At 46.3% G+C, this 22,679-nt stretch overlaps 1 protein-coding gene across 6 annotated transcripts in view; it reads left to right on the top strand.

The window, feature by feature from the left end:
* Dag1 (dystroglycan 1) overlaps positions 1-20,930 on the top strand; it is a 68,742-nt gene extending 47,812 nt beyond the window's left edge. For all 6 annotated transcript variants that reach the window (XM_021171406.2, XM_029481415.1, XM_021171404.1 and 3 more), the window contains 2 exons: positions 8,086-8,483; positions 16,120-20,930. In XM_021171406.2, the coding sequence (XP_021027065.1) occupies positions 8,205-8,483; positions 16,120-18,522 (2,682 nt within the window). In that variant the 5' untranslated portion in view covers positions 8,086-8,204 and the 3' untranslated portion in view covers positions 18,523-20,930. The remainder of the gene's footprint in view (positions 1-8,085; positions 8,484-16,119) is intronic.
* The last annotated feature ends 1,749 nt before the right edge of the window (positions 20,931-22,679 follow it).

Below are 22,679 nucleotides of genomic sequence, written 5' to 3'. Positions count from 1 at the left end.
TTGAACTCAGGACCTTTGGAAGAGCAGTCAGTGCTCTTACCCACTGAGCCATCTCGCCAGCCCCTTTTCTTGGCTTTTATTTTGAACATGGTATACCATGTAGCTGTGGGTGGCTGGGAACTCTCGATGTAGACTAGGCTAACCCAAACTTACAGAGATCTCTTATAGAACTCTTCTGTCTCTGCCTTCTGAGTGCTGGAATTCAAGGAATGCAAAAATAGGAAGAAAAAAGAAAAAGAAAAAAAAAGAAAGAAAAGAAAAGCTTTTTTGTTGTAAAACCAGACAGGAGTGATGATTCATGCTTGTATTCCCAGTGCTTGGGAGGTAGATACAGGAGGATCAAGAGTTCAAAGTCATTCTTTGCTTCATAGCAAGTTTGAGGCCCCATAAGTTACAAGAAATGCTGCCTCAAAACCAAACAGACAAAATATAGAAATCCCCCTTTCAAACCCACTTCCCTAGAAACAAACCGCATAGACAGCTGCGTACTCTCTAGCCTGGGCCTACCCCCAGGTTCACCCAAGAGGTCTTTAGAGTCAGCTTTGATTGTACCTGTCTTCTGTGGAGTTCTCCCTGAAGGCTCTTCCAGCTGCTCGCTCTCTCTCTCCCTTTCTAAGTAGGGACGTAAACCTTTAACTTTTGCATGCTAAGCAAATGCTGTACCTAAAAGCTACACCCCAGTTCCACCCCAGTTCACACTTTCTTACTCATAAGTAGGAGTAAGTTCTTAATACTGAAAAGTATAGTAACTATATAAGCCAGCAAGCTGCTCCTTTTTAAATGTACTGTACTATATATAATTCTATATGTCCTACTGTTATTTGACTAGCAGCCTAGTAGGTTTTACACCAGTGGCCACAGTGTGAGTGGTACCTTGTATTGTGGTTGGGCATTGGGAATTTTTTAGCTTTATTGTAATTTTATATGGCCACTATCATAAATGTGCTCTAGAACATTGGTATGTGCCTGTGACTGCCTAGTTAAGTGGATTACTGTTTGTGATTTGGTAATGCATATAAAATCCTAATTGAATAGAGTATGAAATTTAGAAAGACTGCTCAGTAATTGAAGCCTCACACCTATCCTTCAGGGTAAGCAGTCTGCAGATGTGTGCTGAAGTGTTAATTGTGTGGTCTTAAGATAATTGTAGTTTGCTTTTATTGGATTCCTGGATGCCATGTGAGTTGAAGGTACATTCCTACCGAGTCTGGCCATCCACCCCTGGCCCCAGCCCCCACTTCCACTACACCTCCTGTACTATCTGCTTTAACCAAATGGATGATTAGATTTAGCCCTTGTCTCTGGGCTCTTTTGAACCCTTTTCCATCCTTAGTGACCAGTTTAGGCATTGACTGTTAAAGACTGGACCCTGTTATGGAAATGAGCTCCTAAGGCATCCTTGTGGATTTTTTTTTAAAATGTCTAAATTGCATGATTCTGAGGAATGCTTTGATTTTTCTGGAGACAAGGCCTTGCTATGTATCCTTAGCTGACCTGAAATTTGCTGTGATCCTGTCCCCTATGTCTCTGCCTTCCTCCTGCTGGATGCTTGGTTTGAATAATGTTTCCTGGTTAATTTTGCAGTGCTGTGGACTAAGCCCAGGACCTTGCACATACTAAGCAAGCCCTCTTCCAGTGAGCTGTGCCTCTTGCTCAGCTCTTGCATAAACGTCCCCGTGTGGTGTGTGTCTGTGCAGGAGTATGTGTATGCAGGGGCAGGCAGAGCAGAGGCCAAGTCCTCCACGGTGTTGAACTTACAGGGTTTATACTGCCTGGGAGCCAGAACTAAGTCCTCTATGAGAACAGCACACTCTGAACCTCTGAGCCATCTCTTCATTCCCAACTTCAAAGTCGATATCTTACTTAAAAAAAAAAAAGATTAATTTATTTGTGTATATGAGTGATCTATTTGTATGTATGCCTGTATGACAGAAGAGGGTATTTTACAGAAGTTGGCATCAGATTCCATTATAGATGGTAGTGAGTTACCATCTATAATGTGCTGGGAATTGAACTCAGGACCTATGTAGGAATGGCCAGTGTGCTCTTAACCTTTGAGCCATCTCTCCAGCTCCATCATGTTATTTTAAAAAAATGTGGCATGTGTAAGTGCTTCAGGTTCAACCCAGGACCTTGTTCCATGGTAAGCATGTCCCCTAGCCCAGAGTTGGTTTTGTTTTGTTTTTGAGACAGGGTTCCTCTGTGTAGCCCTGGCTGTCTTGTAACTCGCTGTGTAGGCCAAGATGGCTTGAACTCACAGAGATCTGAGCACCTCTGCGTTCACACTGCTGGGATCAAAGGTGTGCTAAACCTGTCGCCCTGAGCTTATTTATGTTATCATTTTCCTTTTTCTTTTTGTTGAGGAGGTGGGGTGTACTGGAGATTGAACCTAGGAACCTCTAACCATTAGTTATATTCCCAGTCTTTTGCATTTTATTTATTTTATTAATACTCCTGAATTTGGGTCTTATTAAGTTGCCTGGGCAGGCCTTGACCTTGTATTCCACCTACCTCAGTCTCTTGAGTAGCTAGGATTATAGGCCTGGCTCTAAAATAAACAGCCCCGAACTACTTTTGGAGATGGGATCTCACTATAAAGTTGAGACTTCAGTTCTTTCCAGTTTCCTGGCCTTAGCCTCCTAAATATTGGGATTGCAGGGAGGAGTTAAAGTGAATCTTGTTTAAAAAAACTGCATAAGTTGGGCATAATTGTACATGCTATGGAGGCAGGAGAACCAGGAGTTCAAGGCCAGAACCCACTAGAGGGTTTGAGGTCAATTTGGACACAATATCCTGTCTCCGAAATAACAAAATAGGAGAGAAATTCATGCCATAAAATTCATCATGTGAACAGTTTTTAAGTGTGACTTAATAGTGAATAATATTTAACCACTGCATGTGGAGTGTAATGGAGTGTGGAATTGCTCAGTGAGCCTCCCACACAGGGTATTCAAAGTCAGCTTGGATTACAGACCAGGGTCTAGTAGAGAACAGCTGTTTAGTTCTGGGCTTTCAACTATATTCTTCCCCCTTCTCTAGCACATGTTTTCACCTGTGTGTGTTATAAAGGTTGAGGTCTTTGCTTCGTTTCTGTGATTATTGGGAAAAAATCAAGCCACCATCAGCAGAACTCCCTGCCCCCTGTAGCTTTCCTTGGTACCTGTGATAAGTGAGGATTTACAGACGTTTTCTAAGTGAGAGAGGCTTTTAAAGTAGCTTTTCTCGTTGATGGACAGGATAGGTGTGCTTACTTCTCAGAGGCGGCAATTTTCTCTCCCACAGGTTTTTACCCTTAAGTCTGTTTATGTGGCCCTGGCTGCTTCTGACTGACTGGGCCTGGTTGTTCCTCCCCATGGCTTGAAATCATCTCTTACCAATATCATGCCAGAGAAATCCTGGCTGCTTCCAGAGTCAAGAACGGTTCTTAGGTGAGACTTCAAATTCTCGCCAGCAACCTTCTTTATCTGTGTTACAGAGTACAAAAGACCTTTTAAAAACTGGAAGCAGAAAGTCCGCTTGTCTTTTTCATATTTGGAGTCCAAATAAATTTCACAGCCTTGGGTTTCGCTGTGTTTAGATCCCTGTCTGCCTTTTAGACTGAACTGCTTTAACCAGTTAACTTTACAGAGGTTTTCTGTTAATATTGAACTCACAGTATTGAATTTTAACTTTTGTGTATGTGGACTAAAAAAGCCTTTTTGTTAGGTGTAGCCTAAAGTGATTGTTTTAATTAAAATTTCTTTTTAATTTTCCCAAGACCATTTAAAACAGAGACTTAGTACTTCATTATTTTAATTGTGTTTTAAGAGGAAAATCTCATTTTCCTTAAATGTTTTAATTACAAGAGTGAGCAGTAGATGTCTGACAGTGTCAGTAAGGCTTTAAGGTAGCAGAGCTGGTGAGTGTTCCCCTCCATTCTAGCAGTGTGTGAAGCAGCAGTAAGTAGAGTGTGGTTCACAAGGAGCTGGATCTTACAACTTTTCCTTTATTCTTAGAGAGTGAAAACTCATAGCTGCTCTTTAAAGAGTTTTTAGGTTAAGATAGGTAAAAGTTTTATTCCTGGAGTTTTGGTTATTGTGGACTGAATATACCATATGTGCATTTAATTTTTGAACTCACTGAGTGGAGCACTAACTGAGTCCCCCGTGAGCACAGGCACACATTACATGTGGGGAGGCACCAGAGTGGTCCAGAGCTGCCTTTGTCCCAGGGCCCAGGTCTGTGGGAATAAGACTCTCTACTCCTCAGGTACTCAAGCTTTCTGAACATGATAGGGTCATAAAGGCCTGGTGCCTCCCAGCAGGTGACATGCTTCAGTTATGTCTAAGTAGGGCTCTGTATAGGTGATAAGAAGGGTTAGAAGGCCCCTTTCCTGCTGCATTCATTCTGCCTCAGCTGACTGGAGTCCTTGCCAGACACAGCATAGTGATTTTGATTCCCCATGTATCAAATGGCTGATGTATAATTTCTACTTCCAAGGCAACTTTTGATATTTTGGGTTACCTTTTAGGTACTTATGAAATGTCACTTTGCTTCTGCCCATTTGAGACTTCCATTTTTAGATTAAAGGCGTCTGATAGATTACTGCAGACTTCCCAAGAGCTTGGTGGGAGTCTTGTCTTCAAATATTCTTTTACCTTCAGGCGAAGATGTGGCTGTTAGATGCTTACTGTATGCTTGGCTCAGCAGTGAGGTCGGGGAGTCTCCGAGCTCTCAGGGAAGTCCTGAGCAGCCTGAGTGGCTGCTCCTACACTGCTGACAGAGAAAGAAGGCTCTGTCTTTCCCAGGTTCTGTAGGCACCAACACTTTTTTGTAGTCCAATCTGGCCATGTGAGTAGTGGAATTTAGGTGTGCACCACCCATCCAAACCTCTAACACATTTAATTAGTTAAACATTTTGGGGTGCAAAGTCTCCCTGTTGTAGCCCTCCTGTCCTTGAATTTGCTAGGTTGCCCAAGCTAGCCTCAAGTTTGAAATCCTCATGTGTTAGCTTCTCTGCTGCTAAGAGTTTAGGCCTGTGTCACCCATATTTGGCTTCTTCAGCTCTTCTAATACCTTCCAAGTTTCTCTGGTCTATGGGGATAGAGAGTGTCTAAGGCTGCTGTCAGACAAACTTATCTTTTACCCTGTATACCAGGGCCACTAGACATGTTGTTCAGAGAGCCAGGGTCTATGTTAAGCTCCAAGAGGGCCTGTTTTTATGCAATTGTATTTTGCTGGCATAGGGCATCCCTGGGAGTGCAGATTGCTTTGTGTGCACTGCCCTGCATCCCTGTCGGCACCACACTGCTCATCTCTCAGGAGAGCTCTGACAGCAGTGAGTGAGGGCAGGTACGATCTATTCAGAGGATCGACCATGAGACCTGGTGTCACAGAAGGTGTACATGTATATGAAGTGTTAACTCTGCGTGCCTCGTCAGGAGCACTGTACCCTTTCTCCTAACAGATTGTAGCCCCCCAGCTTTATACAACAGTGGTTGAATTTGTACTGTTCTTTTGGGTTTTGATCCCTGCAAGAAGGGAGACTATCTCTGGTGACCAAGAATGAGCATTTGAGACTTGTACAAAAATTTTCCAGAGCTAGTCAGACGGCTTAATGGGTAAAGGCACTTGGTGCCAATCCTGATGAACTATGAATCCTAAGATCCATGTGATTAAAGGAGACTCCCCAAAGTTATCCTTTGACTTCAGTATGCCTGCTGTGACATGCACCCTCTCCCCAGTAAAGAAATAAAAATGAAAATTTGTCCCAGAGGGACAGCTTATATAGGCATGTGGATATAATTTATAAGGCTTCTAGCACAAGCAGGCATGACTCTTGCTTATAGAAAGCCAGCATCAGAAAGACACTCAGGCTGCTTTTAGCCAAGTAGCAGAAACTGTCTTTTCTCCCCAGAGCATGGAAAACCAGCACATAGTAGTTGGAGTTGTGCCCTGGACATTGCCTGACTGCTAAATGCAGAGCTGTTAGTCATGCCTGTGAAACAGATACCCCATGTGACATGTGACCACAGATAGTAGGACTAAGCTCATGCTTTTAGTGGGGTAGGGTGTGTCTTATAACTAGTGCTGTTTCCAAATAAGCTAAGATTTAAAATTGAGAATCAGGCCGGGGAAGTAAAAGATCTACTGGACCTAGAAGATTAGATGGAAAAGTAAATGAACTAAATTAGAAAAAAAAAGTAGTAAAAATGAAAAGGCCCACACCCTCCTGTGTATCCATTAGGTGAACGCCTAGTACTGAAATGTACCCCTTCCGTGCTTCCAGGAGTTGAGCACAGGCTTTGCACATGCTAGACAGGAACTTCACTGCTGAAGCCCACTCACAGCCCAGCAGCTGGGGCAGGTTAGGGAGGGAGAGTGGGGAACAGACAAGAAGTGGGATAAATAGGGCAGAGTCTCCAGATACCGATGCGAGTTTGGGTTTTAGTTACTATTTCAAAATTTCCCCAACACTCATGGGAACAATTCAAATCCAAAAGTTATAAAACTGGTCTCCAACTCCCTATAGAGTCCAGGATACTTGTATTTCTGGTCCTCCTGGCTTCACTTCCCAGGGCTAGGATTCCAGGCCTGTGTCACCATGTTTTGCAATTAAGTAATTAATGCCCATACCACCCCCTTGTGTGTGTGTGTGTGTGTGTGTACACAGTAGGACAACTGTGGGAACCAGTTCTTCTCTCTCCTGCCATATGGGATCTAGTGATTGAACTCAGGTTATTAGGCTTGGTGGTGTGAATCTTTACTCGGGCGTCTCGATGGCCCTTGCTTTGTTCTTTGAGGCAGAGTCTTGCTGTAGAGCCCTGGCTAATCTGCTGGTCCTTCTCCTTCCTTTTCCTTCTGCCTCCTGAGTGCTAGGATTTACAGGCCCAAGTGTGTGCCACCACACCCTGCTTAAGAGTTATTTCATATCACGTGACTCAGTAGAAAACACGCTAATGTCATACATACCTGAGTATGCAGATTTGTCAACGCTATCATTCTTCCATATTTTTATGATTGATTTAAGAAAATTTGGAGAGTCTAGAGAGATGGCTTAGTGATTTAAAGCATTTATTTGTAGCTCTTGCAAATGACCTGGGTTCAATTCCTGACACTCATATGGCAGCTTAAAATTATCCATAAGTATGGCTCCAGGGGATCTGAAACGTTTTCTGACCTTTGAGGACACAGGCATACACGTGGTGCACATACATGCAGGCAAACCATTCATACATAGAAAATAACTCAGCTGGGTGTGCTGGCATACTCCCTAGAGCTCAGCACTCTGGAGGCAGAAACAGGTGAGCACTAGGCTGGCCTGGTTTACAGAATGGGTTCTAGGGCAGCCAGGGCTACATAGGGAGACCCTGTCTCAAAAACCTAAAATAAAATAAAATTAATAAAGGTAAAAGGAAAAAAAGAAAGAAAGAAAAGGAGAAGTTGAGTGTGGTGTTTTAGGGGTGTTTGTAGCTTTGCTGGCCTGGTCTCTAGCATTCCTCTAGGGGCAGTGCTGCTTAGGGACAGAGTGTCAGCTAATGCCATTCATTTAGAGTTCCCTCTCACAACAAAACAAACAGTTGAACTTAATTCCACCTAGTTGTATTTTATAGAATTTTTTGTTCATTTAGTAATGTGAGTGATTTAATATGCTATAGTTTCAATATGTATTGTCCCTTTAAGTTATTTTTAGATGATTTATTCACTAATTTTATATGCACTGGTTTTGCTTATATACATGTCTGTGTGAGGGTGTCAGATTCCCTGGAACTGGAGTTACAGTTGTGAGCCACCATGTGGTTGCTGAGAATTGAACCTGGGTCCTCTGGAAGAGCAGCAAGTGCTCTTAACTACTAAGCCATCTCTCCAGCCTTCCCTTTAAATTACTAATGAGTTATTTTACGTTTTGTTTTTATATAAAATTTCAAACTTCAGTGTTATTTTACCCTTACTAGACCAATCAGTTTCCATCGCTAAGTAGCTGCTGAAGGACACAGGACTAAGAGGCTCTAGGAGGGCAGAATGTCTTGGCAGAACACTGGGGAAGTGTACAGTCTCAAAGCCGCCAACATGGTTTGAATGTTTGAATCTGTTCTTCTCTTGTAGGCGCTGGGTGCTCTAGGATGGAGCAGCTGTGCAGAGGGTGAGAATCCTACCCTGGGACCACATCGTTTGCTTTCTTCCTTAGCAGTTGGTGGCTTGAACAAACACTAGCCTGGGTGAGGATGTCTGTGGACAACTGGCTACTGCACCCCCTCTGGGGACAGACCTTTCTCCTCCTCCTGTCTGTGGCTGTGGCTCAGGCCCACTGGCCCAGTGAACCCTCAGAGGCTGTGAGGGACTGGAAGAACCAGCTTGAGGCATCCATGCACTCAGTTCTCTCCGACTTCCAGGAGGCTGTTCCCACCGTGGTTGGCATTCCAGACGGCACGGCTGTTGTTGGGCGCTCATTTCGAGTGAGCATTCCAACGGATTTAATTGCCTCCAGTGGGGAGATCATCAAGGTGAGACTGCATGCAAACACAGCTGAGGGAGGGAGAGGTCCCCTCTTCCACTTAGTTCTGATACTCGATGCCTTTTCCTCTTTTGTTGTATCTTACTGATTTATCTATTGAGACGGGGCTGGCTTGAGCACTCACATGTATGTATGAATACCACATGTGTGCCTGCTGCCTGCAGAGATCAGAAGCTGTCAGACTCACTGGGCCATGACTCCTACCTGAGCCATTCCTTCTTTAAGGCCCAGGCTGTGAAAGCTCCCAGCAACAGCTTTTTCTTTCCTTTTTTTTTTTTTTTTTTTTTTTTTTTTTTTTTTTTGGTTTTTCGAGACAGGGTTTCTCTTTATAGCTCTGGCTGTCCTGGAGCTCACTTTGTAGACCAGGCTGGCCTCGAACTCAGAAATCCGCCTGCCTCTGCCTCCCGAGTGCTGGGATTAAAGGCGTGCGCCACCACGCCCGGCTTTCTTTCTTTTTTAAACTGTGTGTGCAGCCTACATGTATGTATGTGTGCCACTGAAGTCAGAAGAGGATGTGTGTTCCTTGGAACTGGGGTTACACATGGTCGTGAGCTCTCATTTGGGTGCTGAGAACCAAGCGCTCTAGAAGAGCACTCAGTGTTCTTCACCACCGAGCCGTCTCGGAGACAGAAGTGGCCCTGAACCACTCAGCATGGGTGCTGGGCACTGAACTTTGGGCCTTGTAAGAAATGTAGCCTTTTTTCCTTTTCTTTTCTCCCTTTTTTTCCTTTTTTGAGTTGTAAAATAATTACAATGTTTCTCCCTTCTTTTGTCTTCCCTCCAAACCCTCTCATATACCCCTCTTTAGACTTCTGGAAATTCATGGCATATATATATACATATATATACATATATATATATGTATGTGTGTATATATATATATATATATATATATATATATATTTCTAAATACAACCTGCTTGGTCTGTATAATGTTACTTGTATGAATGTTTTCAGGGCTGACCATTTGGTACTAGGTAACCAATCAGCATGCTCGCCCTGGGGAAGTGCACCTCTCCTCCCAGCGTCCTCAGGTGCCCACAGTTGTCTGTGTAGGGTTGAGACCTCCTGGCCTTTCTCCATCCACTTTTGGGATGTCCATGGGTTTTATCCTTGTTACAGCTCACATTTGGGCAGTTATATTGGTGAGGCCTATGGGTGTTTTATTTTGTTTTGTTTTTGAAATAGGGTTTCACTATGTAGCACTGGCTGGAGTGGATCTCACTATGTAGACTAGACTATCCTTGAGTTCACAGAGATCTACCTCTGGCTCCCAAGTGCTGGGAAGAAGAAAGTATTCTTAACTGATAAAACTATTTCTCCAGCCTTTACTTTTAAATTACATTTATTTGGGTGTGGGTGTGGTGAGGGGAGTGTGTCTTGGATCTTGTGTGGAAATTAGAGGACTTGGTTCTCTCCTTCCATGTGGGTCCTGGGATCAGCTCATGTCTTAGTGTCAAGTCTAGCAACTCCAAGCATTGAGCCATCTTCTGTTCCTGGTTGTATTTTTAACGTTTTCTTAATTTGCTGCAGCTCGAGTTCTATCCCATGATTTATTATTATTATTATTTGTTTATTGTATTTTGGGTGCACTGTAACTGTCTTCAGAGACACCAGAAGAGGGCACCAAATCCCACTTCAGATAGTTGTGAGCTGGGAATTGAACTCAGGACCTCTGGAAGAGCAGTCAGTGCTCTTAACACTGAGCCGCCATCTCCAGCCTTATCCCATGATTTTAATACTTACTGTGGCTGTGGCTGTCCAGTGTTACTGTTTCTTTCCTGTCTTTGAAGTGGTGTCTCACTGTGTTCACAGAGATCTGCTTGCCAGTGTCTTCCCATTAAAGTGGTGTGGCACCGTGCCTGACATAAGGAACATTTTAGGTCAAATATGTTGGCACATGTTTATAATACTAGTCCTGGAGACGTGGAGGCAGGAAGATTAAGAGTTCAAGGCCATCCTAGGCTGGCATAGTCAGTTTGAGACCAGGTTGAACACATGAGACTCTGTCTGAAACAAGCAACAACAGAAAGAGTAATTTAGATGTTATCACCAGGATTTGTGTTTAGGATAGTCTCCAAGTCAGAGCTGACACCTCGTGCCTGTCACCCTCTGTCCAAGCCGTTCCTTGTTCCTTCTCAGGAAGCTCCTTATCTATGTTCCCGACTCACTCAGTCTTTTTCATACTAAAGTAAGAGATTTTGTCATTTTGAATCTACCCAGTGTCCTGTTACTGATTGGCATTAAGATCTAGGCCCTGCACTCTGTCCCCAGCTCTCCTTTCTCTCCCCATTGCTCTTTGTCTCTTACCCTCACCTCGTCCTCCCCTTTCTGTTCTGGTTACTCCTCTCCCAGGGCTATGTCTGCCTGTTGGCTCTATTCTCCTTTCCTTCTGCCCTTTTTCTTAGTATTGTCATCTCTTTCAGATTCAGTTTGAACATCCTTTGAGCTATTAGAGTTCTGTTCTCCATCTAGTGAGAGCAGTCTTCCCACAAACCCTGTCACCTTCTTAAATGTCTGTCCTGGTCACCCGCCATAGTGCTTGCCTATAAACCCAGCACTCTAGGAGGCTGAGATGGTTGAAGGCCAGCCTAGGTTACAGAGTAAGACTTGTCTATAAAACAGAAACAAACAAACAAACCCTGAGTAATAAATACACGCTTGAAATTCTCGCTTTATGTTACTTTGTATGTTGTCTCCTGTTACCGAGTAGACCTTCAAATGATTCTAAGCTAGCAGAGTGAATAAAGATTCCTCTCCACCTCAAACTTGGTTTGAATTCTCAAAACCTCTGTACACTGGTATGAGTGTTGGGTCTGTGCCACTCCAGGCCATGCTGTGGCCCTAGTCTGTCGTGGAGAGTCTCCAGCTGCAGGTCCTCCTTATGTGCCCAGCCTGCACCATGGAGAGCCAGCAGCAACTCCAGCTTAGTACCTCCTCTTTAGAGTAATTGGGGAGGAGTTGGTGTCAGGTAGGAGGGAGCAAGCCTATAATTTTAACATGCAGGAGGATTTCTTTCAGTTTGAGCTCAGTTTCAGCTGCAAAGTGAGGCCCTGTCTGGAAAAATATAACAAAAAAGGCAAGAAATACTTCATATCACCTGAAAGAGTGATATATATTGATATGATGTCCCTGCAGAGCCCTCCCCGAGCTCTCACTTTGGCACAGCCTGTGGGCGTGGCTTTTCTTCACCCCTGCTTTGTTCAGCCTCCTTGCTTTCAGACAATGTGGACTTTTCCTCAGCCCAAGCTGTTGGCTGGCTGGGAGCAGCCCTTGCTGGGACTCTGCTCAGCCGCTGGCATGGGCTGCCTAATTGTTTCCCTGAGAACAATGGCTGCTCTCTGTGGTCAGGAAGAGGGGTTCATGAAAGGGGCTTTTTTTGGGGGGGGGATGCTTGAGAGCTTTGTGGCAATGCAGCCTGCGTGAGATGAACTACAGTTTCTTCCTGCCTCGAGTGGGTGTTCCCTGGTTCTGAATGGACCCCTTGTGAGCATGGCACACCGGGAAGTGTGGGTTGCCAAAGGAAAGCGTCCTTGGGAGTGGGGCTGTCAGAATGGTATTTGTCCAGACTCATCAACTTAAATACTTATTGAAAATAGAGGCTTCCCTGGTTGGTTTTTTTTTTTTTAAATTACTGGCAAGAGCTGAGAAATAAAATGATAAAGTAAAAATAGATGCCAAGACTTAGGGAGAAGGATTGACTGTGAAAACTCTTTGAGTGGCTATAACTGTGTTTAACTGCTCTTTTGTGGAGATTTTTCTTCTGAATATATGTTCATGCTTGAATGTGCCTGGCATGTGCGCAGTCACCTGCAGAGGCCAGAAGAGGACATCGGATTTTCTGAAACTGGAGTTATAAGGCAGTTGTACTCTTAACCACTGAGCCATCTCTCCAGTCCCAAAGATTAATTTTTAGGGGAGAATAGTTAACATCAGATAAAGTACTTCATAGCTCAGATCAGAAGGGTACTGGCTGGCCTGGAATGTGGTCCCGTGGTCCAGGCCTTTGAGAGAGGAACCGAGTATAGTTCTGACATTGACATATCTGGATGTGGGGTGAGTGATTCTCCCTTGCAGTTCTGGCTGTTTTACTTGGCATGATGTCTGACCTTCTAGCCTCAAGCTAGACCTGTGTTCTCTCTCTGAATGTAGCTCTGCTTTGTGACTGCCACACTTACCGTTTGCAGAAGGCCACAGGATAGAAAACAAAGGGTTATGACTGCTTCATTTGGGAGTGCTTCAGAGGGTTTCCTGTGGCTCCTTGCAGCCAACCTTCTAGGTAACCTTGCAGGTTGGCCTAGCCAGGGGAGAGAGCTGAAGGTTAAGGGCCAGTGACAAGGTCTGAGGGAAGGTTTTAGGAACTTTACCTGAACAGGTGGTATAGGTTTTAATAGGGACCATGGAAAGAGGGCACCTAGCATATCTGTAAGTGAATTCAGGAAAAGGCCCAGGGCTTGATGAGTACAGAGGTACTTGTTGGAAGATGCTATCACAGATGCAAAGGACCCACCAGAAGGCTTGTAATATGAGGGAATTGATTTTGCAGGCCACTGGCAGCAGTACAAGTGCTTGTTCATGGAGTCTCATTCCCTGCACTTCCTGCGTAGATGTGTCTTGCAGGCCTGAATGGCAGCACTTACAGTTTTTTGGTTCAGAAGCTCATTAAAATTAGTTCAGTTGTAGTTTTGTCCTTTTGGCTATATTTACTGCCTTGTTGAAACTGTGAATGAAATCTTTTTTGATGAAGAATAAGTAATGGAAACTCCTACTCAATTGCTCTTCCTCCATGCCTTGAAGGGCACTGGTTTAGAGCAGAGCCTTTGGTTGTATTTTCTGGCATATAATGCATATGGGTACTTCTGCTACAGCCTCCTGCCAATCCTGCCACAAACTTTCCATCTTCCGAGTTCTGTTCTGTGTAAGAAGGCCTAAGTACAGAATACGGAATCAGTGCCTTAGAGCTGAACTCACCAGTCATCTCACCTTTTAGGCTAAAGGGGATTGGGTTGGTGGTTGTTGTTTTTGTTTTTTAGACAGGGTTTCTTGTGTATCCCTGGCTGTCCTTAAAATTCATTTTGTAGACCAGGCTGACCTTGTTTCTAGTGCTGCCATTGAAGGCATGTACCACCATACTTGGCTGAGGATCAGAATTTTAAATCTGGCATTTAAAGTCTCTGGTAGAAGATGTCTTGTGTACAAATCTGAGGTTTGAACTGGAGTCTCCTCCAAACATTCAGGTTCCTGGCTTTTGATGGGAAGGAGACCTAGGGTGCCCAGAGGCATGACATTAACTCCTTTGCCATAGGGCCTATGTTAAGCTGTGGCCTTAAACTAAAAATAATCCCTGAGCTAGTGTTGAAAATTTCTTCCTGTTGTCTATTGTGTCTCTGGACTTAGAGCAGGACCAGGGGGCTGAAAACACTTTCAGTCAGAGCAGAGAATGCCTCTCCCTCAACTGCCCCCCCCCCCAGGTCTGTCTCTGTCTCTGTCTCTGTCTCTCTCTCTCTCTTTTCATGGTTTTAAGGCATTTATTGTAGAAGGGCAGAGAGAGGGAAAAGAGTAGAGAAGTAGAAGCCGGCCACGTGGTGGTGGGGAGGGGGAGCAGAGGGCAAGAGAGTAAGAGAGTGCGTGACCTTTCTTGAATCAGGGGCAGGAGTTTGTATTTCACAAAGGTGAGAAGAGAAGAGCTGAATATGGACCTGGACTAGAAGCAAGTTTGCATTTCTCTCTTGTCAGCCAATAGAAATTCCTTGTGTATGTCACTGAGGGAGAGGACTCGCACACTGAAAGAAATCTGAACGATTCTTTTGGGGATAATCAAGAATTGGGCTCCTTAAGACTCTTCTGTGTCAAGGGCACTAGCGGACTGTGCACGCTTCCTTCTCACCGCCTCTCCTTTAGAGATGGAGGGGACTTCGTTCCTTTCCTTTCCTTTCCTTTCCTTTCCTTTCCTTTCCTTTCCTTTCCTTTCCTTTCCTTTCCTTTCCTTTCCTTTCCTTTCCCTTTTTTTGGGGGACTTGGTTTTATGTATCTCATCTTAAGTCAAACTCACCGTGTATTTACCACATCCACTTTATTTAGTCCTAGAGATTGAGCCCAGCCAAGGTTGGTGCCGTCTAGACAGGCAACTGAGTTCATCCCTGAGACAGACGCCTGTGGTCGACATTGTTCTAGAATAGTTTTAGTCGCCCTACTCTGAGGACCACAGTTGTTGGGGTTTGAGAAGTGGGATTCATTTAGACAGACATTACAACTAATTATTTTATAAGAAATGTGTACCTTATTGATCTTTATGCATTAAGTGATGATTGTAAAACAAGTCATTCGGGGTATAGACCTTCCTTCTCCCCAGACGTATGTGCGCTTGCGTTTGTGTGCGGCAAGGTACTAAGCTGGGCCTATGACTTGAGCAGTGTGTGTCTGCCAAGAGTAATAGAGGGACTGGAAAGGGTGTTTCAGGCTGGAAGTAATAGAGGGACTGGAAAGGGTGTTTCAGGCTGGAATAAAGTAAGCTGGCAAGTAGGGTGTATTACTCATAGAAAAGTCCACAAGAATCTTTGTTTTTTTTTTTAAAGATTTATTTATTTGTTTATTATATGTAAGTACACTGTAGCTGTCTTCAGACACTCCAGAAGAGGGCGCCAGATCTCATTACGGATGGTTGTGAGCCACCATGTGGTTGCTGGGATTTGAACTCTGGACCTTCGGAAGAGCAGTCGGGTGCTCTTACCCACTGAGCCATCTCACCAGCCCGAATCTTTGTTTTTTAATTTACATGTTTTCACTGGTCGTGTTTGTTTCTTTGTTTGTTTTTACCTGTATATGTGTGTGTGTGTATATATATATATATATATTTAGATTGATTTATTGATTTATTTATTATATGTAAGTATACTGTAGTTGTCTTCAGACACCCCAGAAGAGGGCATCAGATCTAATAACGGGTGGTTGTGATTCACTGTGTGGTTGCTGGGATTTGAACTCAGTATCTTCGGAAGAGCAGTCAGTGCTTTTAACCGCTGAGCCATCTTTCCAGCCCACTGGTTTTATTTTTTAAGATTTACTTTTTTATATATGTACCAGTGTGTTTGCCTGCATGAGTCTATGTGCCCATGTGTGCAGTTGCTAGAGTAGGCCAGCAGAGGTTAGGAGCTAGCTCCAGAAGCTGCAGCTACAGCTACCCAGGATGGGTGCTAGGAACAAAATCCCAGTCCTCTGGAGGAGCAGTCTGCCCTCTTAACTGCTGAGCCATCTCTCTAGCTTTGGTTGTTTGTATTTAGAGACAGGGTCTCAAACTGTACCCCAGACTGGCCTTCAACTCATCCCTCCTTAGATCTGCCTCTTGAGTTCTGGGATTACCCGTGAGCATGATGCCCAGTCAAAGTCCATATGTTCTTAAGGACCATGGCATCCTAGTGTGTGTTAGTGTGTCCCAGTGCTGTGTGGCATGTGACAGGGCACTACTGCTTTCCTCAGGAGGTGATGAGTTGGATTTCCCAGCAGGAATTCTAAATCATTCCTCCAGCTTATCACATACCTCAGGTTAGACCTTGGTTTATTATGGTGATCATTTTAGGCTAGGCCATGATGATAACATTTATAACTCACACTTATGTTTCTTCTAGGTGTCTGCAGCAGGGAAGGAGGCCTTGCCGTCTTGGCTACACTGGGACCCACATAGTCATGTTTTGGAAGGCCTTCCTCTCGACACTGATAAGGGTGTGCATTACATCTCAGTGAGTGCTGCACGCCTGGGAGCCAATGGAAGCCACGTCCCCCAGACTTCCAGTGTGTTCTCCATCGAGGTCTACCCTGAAGACCACAGTGAGCCACAGTCTGTACGGGCAGCCTCATCAGACCCTGGTGAGGTAGTGCCATCTGCCTGTGCTGCGGATGAGCCAGTGACTGTCCTTACAGTGATTCTGGATGCTGACCTCACCAAGATGACCCCAAAGCAAAGGATCGATCTGTTGAACAGAATGCAGAGCTTCTCAGAAGTAGAACTTCACAACATGAAGTTGGTGCCTGTAGTGAATAATAGACTATTTGACATGTCTGCCTTCATGGCTGGCCCAGGAAATGCAAAGAAAGTGGTAGAGAATGGGGCTCTCCTGTCCTGGAAACTAGGCTGCGCCTTGAACCAGAATAGCGTCCCTGACATCCGTGGTGTAGAAACCCCTGCTAGGGAGGGTGCTATGTCTGCCCAACTTGGTTATCCTGTGGTGGGTTGGCACATTGCCAATAAGAAGCCCACTCTCCCCAAACGACTCCGGAGGCAGATCCATGCCACACCCACACCTGTTACTGCCATTGGACCCCCAACCACGGCCATTCAGGAGCCACCATCGCGGATAGTGCCTACGCCTACATCTCCAGCCATTGCACCTCCAACAGAGACCATGGCTCCTCCTGTCAGGGATCCTGTTCCAGGGAAGCCCACGGTCACCATTCGGACGCGAGGTGCCATTATTCAGACCCCAACTCTGGGCCCTATCCAGCCTACTCGGGTGTCAGAAGCTGGTACCACGGTTCCTGGCCAGATTCGCCCAACACTGACAATTCCTGGCTATGTAGAGCCCACAGCCGTTATTACTCCTCCAACAACTACCACAAAGAAGCCACGAGTGTCCACGCCAAAGCCAGCAACGCCTTCAACTGATTCGTCAACTACCACAACTCGGAGGCCAACCAAAAAACCACGGACACCCCGACCAGTGCCCCGAGTCACCACCAAAGCACCCATCACCAGGTTGGAGACAGCTTCCCCACCCACTCGAATCCGTACTACCACCAGTGGAGTGCCCCGTGGGGGAGAGCCTAACCAGCGGCCAGAGCTCAAGAATCACATTGACAGGGTAGATGCCTGGGTGGGAACCTATTTTGAGGTAAAGATTCCATCAGACACCTTCTATGACAATGAGGATACCACTACCGACAAGCTCAAGCTGACCCTGAAGCTTCGAGAGCAGCAGTTAGTAGGTGAGAAATCGTGGGTTCAGTTTAACAGCAACAGCCAGCTCATGTATGGCCTGCCTGACAGCAGCCATGTGGGAAAACATGAGTATTTCATGCACGCCACAGACAAAGGGGGCCTCTCCGCTGTGGATGCCTTTGAGATCCATGTTCACAAGCGCCCACAAGGGGACAAGGCTCCTGCACGGTTCAAGGCCAGGCTTGCAGGGGATCCAGCACCGGTGGTGAATGACATTCACAAGAAAATTGCTTTGGTAAAGAAGCTAGCTTTTGCTTTTGGGGATCGAAACTGCAGCTCCATCACCCTTCAGAACATCACTCGGGGCTCTATCGTGGTGGAATGGACCAACAACACTCTGCCCCTGGAGCCCTGCCCCAAGGAGCAGATCATAGGGCTGAGCCGCAGGATTGCTGATGAAAATGGGAAGCCTCGTCCTGCCTTCTCCAATGCTCTGGAGCCTGACTTTAAGGCTCTGAGTATTGCTGTGACGGGCTCTGGCAGTTGTCGGCACCTCCAGTTTATCCCTGTGGCACCACCCTCTCCTGGAAGCTCAGCCGCACCAGCCACAGAGGTTCCAGACAGGGACCCCGAGAAGAGCAGTGAGGACGATGTTTACCTGCACACCGTTATCCCAGCCGTGGTGGTCGCGGCCATCCTACTCATCGCTGGAATCATCGCTATGATCTGCTATCGCAAGAAGAGGAAGGGCAAGCTGACCCTTGAGGACCAGGCCACCTTTATTAAGAAGGGGGTGCCTATCATCTTTGCGGATGAGCTGGATGACTCTAAGCCCCCGCCCTCTTCCAGCATGCCGCTCATCTTGCAGGAAGAGAAGGCTCCCCTCCCACCTCCTGAGTACCCCAACCAGAGTGTGCCCGAGACCACTCCTCTGAACCAGGACACTGTGGGAGAGTACACACCCCTGCGGGATGAGGATCCTAACGCACCTCCCTATCAGCCACCCCCACCCTTCACAGCTCCCATGGAGGGCAAGGGCTCCCGTCCCAAGAACATGACCCCATACCGATCACCCCCTCCATATGTTCCCCCTTAACCCACAAGCGCCTGGGTGGAGGCAGGGGTAGGGCAGGGGCCTGGAGACAACTTGGTGTTGTCTGTAGAGACCGGTGGCCCACAGACCATTGCCCACTGGTCCCCAACACCTGACCTAGCACACACTGACACACAGGGCCTGGACAAGCCCGCCCTCTCTGGTCCTCCCAAACCCCAAAGCTGCTGGAGAGACTTTGGGGGACTTTTTTATTTTTATTTTTTGCCTAACAGCTTTTTGTTTGTTCATAGAAAAGTCTTCGCTGCGTTTTTTGATGGCTCTGAAGCACTGTTTGAGTAGAGGTAGAAGGAGGGAGCGAGGAACCGTGAATGAACTCGCAGGCAGTGCTGGGCGGCCCCAGCTCTCTGCATTTTGCCTTTAACACTAACTGTACTGTTTTTTCTATTCACGTGTGTCTAGCTGCAGGATGTAACATGGAAAACAGTAGCTAAAGATTACATTCAAAGGACTTTCAGAAATTAAGGTTAAGTTTTTACATTTAATCTGCTGTTTACCTAAACTTGTACGTATAATTTTTGGGTGGGTATGGGGAATTGCTTTGCTAAAAATAAGATCCCAGGGTGTTTCAAACTTAGAGAAGACCAAGGGACAGTATTTTTTATCAAAGGAATCCTATTTTTTCACACTATGTCAACTTGGTTGCTCTGATATCCCAGAGCCTGACTGAGGGCCTCCTGGTCCTGGCTCAGGTGCCAGGGCCCTGGTGCTGGGTTCGCTCTCCCGCTGTTGCCAGGGGCTGGAAGCTGGAGGGGCCTCTTGGGCCATGGACATCCTGACCTCTACCCCATGCACGCTAGTGGCCTACCACCAAGGGGGTCTTCATTTCTGTGGGAAAGGGACTCCAAAAGGTATTGGTGGCTGTGGCCTCCAACCTAGGTGCTCCAAGGTGGGCCAGCTGCTCGTAGGGGCACCTGGGAAGGTCGAAGGACTCCACCTCATCAACCTTTCTTTTCCCTTCTCTGTGGGTTTGGTTTGGTTTGGTTCTGTTCTTTTCCTTCCCTCTTAAAAGGAATATCACGGTCTTTGAAACACTCAGTGGGGGACATTTTGGTGAAGATGCAATATTTTTATGTCATGTGATGCTCTTTCCTCACTTGACCTTGGCCACTTTGTCCCAACAGTCCACAGCCCTACCCCATATACCCTGCCCCCTCTTCTCTGGCGCTCCAGTCCTGGGCCGTGGGCCTGTGGCTGGGGAAGAGTGCCAGCAATAGTTCATAGTAAAAGTCTGTGGGCTCTCAAAGCTAATTTTTTACTAAAGTTTTTATACAGCCTCAAATTGTTTTATTAAAAAAAAAAGATTAAAAAATGGTGATGCTTAGCAGCAGTTTGTACAAGCTCCTAGTGTCGACTCCATGGGACTGATGGCTTTGCTCATTTGGACCCTCCCCCCTTCTTTTCCTAATGGGTTAAATTCTGGATTACATAGAGGCTTCCTTTGCCTTTTTTAGCAGAACATCGTCCATCTGACTGCATCTCTGTCCCATGACTCAGGGGCACCCACTCTGCTTTGATTCTCCTCCTTTGGAAGAAACCATTTTGAGCATGCCTTTTCTTGATGTCTGAGTTATTTCGGGTACCTTTTAGGGAGGAAAGCCTTTTGCAATAATGTATCCCTTCCCTGATGGAGGGTGGGTGGGTGGACCCAGGCTCCCTTTGCACACGGAGCAGTACCTTCTAAGCCATATCGACTGTTTAGCAGAGGGTGTGCTGTCTCAGGAAGGAAAGGCCAGTAGTTCAGAAGCGATGCTTCCAAATGGTGGTTCCTTCTGCTTTCTCCACAAGGCCTACCCTTCCTGCTCAGCCCCCAGGAGGGTTCTTTGTAGTGAGCACTCCCCATGCGGGAGTCTGCCTATGAGTGCTTCATGGATGGCTGGTGACTGGGCCTTGTGCTCCCAAGCTCTGGTCCAAGCTGGAGTTTCCCTGATGTCCCAGAGTCAAGAGCAGGGATCTGATCCGATGAAATTATTTCTGGTGACCTCATCAAAAATAAATAAATAAATAAATAAATAAACAAACAAATCCCAGTATTCCAGGTGAGGGCTTTGGAAAGCCCTCTAGATAACTCTTGTTGCTCTTAGCAACCCCACCATTGGGCATTGCCATGTAGAGAGGAGGCAGGCCCAAAGTGGCCTGTTGTCATAGCAACTGGAGGCAGTGGGGCAGTGAACAGAATAACAACAGCAACAATGCCTTTGCAGGCAGCCCCCTCCCTGAGCCCTGAGCTGGCCATGGCCATCAGACTCTGAGACAGAGAGCCAATCTCACATTCAAGTGTTCACCAACCACTGACGTGTTTTTATTTCCTTCTATATGATTTTAAGATGTGTTTTCTGCATTCTGTATAGAAACATATCAAACTAAATAAAAGCAGTGTCTTTATTACAATGGCATTGCCTCTGACTGTCTATTTACCTGGGCTCTTCTGGTTCCTGGGTGTGAATGGTGGGAGAGTATCAATCATGGTAGAGAAGGGCAGCTCAGGGAACCTCTGCAGAAGCTGTCGTTTCTGTGCCGCCGGGAACTCTGCCAATATGCAAGCTTCTTGTAGTGCTCCTCCTGCCTTTGCATCAATCAAGACTAACTTCAGTCCTCAGTTTCCTCATTTGCCAAGGTAGGGTATAACTGGGAGTCTAGTGGATGGGGTGGAGCGTGATGGGAGATGTGCCTCAGAAGAGGCAGCCTCTCTGAAGGCTGGGGTGGAGCTATGCTGATGGAAACTCCACTGTGGCTTTTATCCAAAAATACCTATGGGCTTGGGATTGGCTGGTAACCTTAGCGAGCCGTTTCTAGCCAGGGTGCTTTGTGCTTGAGCTTCCAGATTTTGGGTGGCCAGCCGTAAGGTGGTGCCTGTCAGGATGTAGACGCGCCCGGGTAGAATGAGCGTACTCCAGATCTAGGAAAGGACAGGTGTTCTCCTGGGACAATGCTCATACAGGAAGTAGAGGTGCAGCAGTTGTTGCCAGAGGGCCAGTGGTTACAGAAAACACGGTGCCTCTTCTGGTTTGTCTCTGCTTCTACCAGCTCACCATGAGTCTTTGCACCCCACTTTTCCTGATGGTCCAAAAGTGTTTGCAGTTAGGATATAAATGTGTAGCACCTTGAAAATGCCAAGGCAAAACCAGCCTAGGCACAAAGGCAGGCATGGAGGGTCACACCAATAACCCAAGTTCTTGGGAAGTGGAGCTAAGAGGCTCAGGAGTTCAAGGACAGAGTAGGCTACTTAGTAAGTTTCACCTGGGACTCATGAGACCTTGTCCAAAGATACCCCATCAGGAAAGACTCCTGACAAGTGTTCAAAGGCACAAGGCACACGCCTCACCGAGCCTTCTAAGCATTGCAGCAGGAACCCCGTAGATGACCCCACAATTGCTCTCGGTTAAGCTGACCCCCAGAAAGCTCAGCTTAAGGTGAAACTGAGGATGATCGCGAAGCTACAGGGTGCATGGGGATCCAGCTGCTGCTCCCTGTCTTCTCTGCAGGAGATGAGTCTGCTGTTGAGCCTGGTAGATGGCCTGCTCCCCAGCCCTCAGGCCAAGTTCCTCTGATCTTGTCTTGGTGGAAGTGAGTCTGCCTATGAACAGAAGGTGATAGGAGGGCAGGGTGCAGGCAGAAGGGTACTAAGAGGAACCTGTTTTTCTACTTGATTTGACTCAGGGTTACTTCCTGGGATCCCTCCAGCACGGCTCTCCAGTCTGTTACTGAGGTTAGGACAGTGCTGTCTCCAAGGGGCTCCAAGATACCCCGTGAACTGGGGCATGGAGTTGAGATAATGGACTATAGTCAGTCGGCCCTCAAGAGAGGTGGAGAGAAAAGCGGAGGATCTGAATTCTTAGCAATCTTGTGTAGACACTTCCGTGAGAGCCAAGATCTCTGGATCAATCATGGGCGAGACAAGGCTGTTGGCTAGAGGACCTAGTGTGTTTATGAACTGTGACTCGCCTGGCTTCTAGAGGCTCCAGACTATTGCTAAGATGTAGTTTCTAGCTTCTTTCTCCATGCTCCTACCAAACGAGCCGCTAGGAGGAGCTCTTCCCTGGTTTTATTTTACAATACTCAAATACCGGTCCTTCAAAGCTAAGTTTTAGTTTCAGTATTGCTGTCTTAATCCATATCAGAGGCCGGGCGGTGGTGGCGCA

The sequence above is a fragment of the Mus caroli genome, chromosome 9 (assembly GCF_900094665.2).
Source record: "Mus caroli chromosome 9, CAROLI_EIJ_v1.1, whole genome shotgun sequence".
In the NCBI taxonomy this organism is placed as follows: Eukaryota; Metazoa; Chordata; class Mammalia; order Rodentia; family Muridae; genus Mus; species Mus caroli.
Note: the sequence above shows the minus strand (reverse complement) of the source record. Positions and strands in the feature narration are given on the sequence as shown.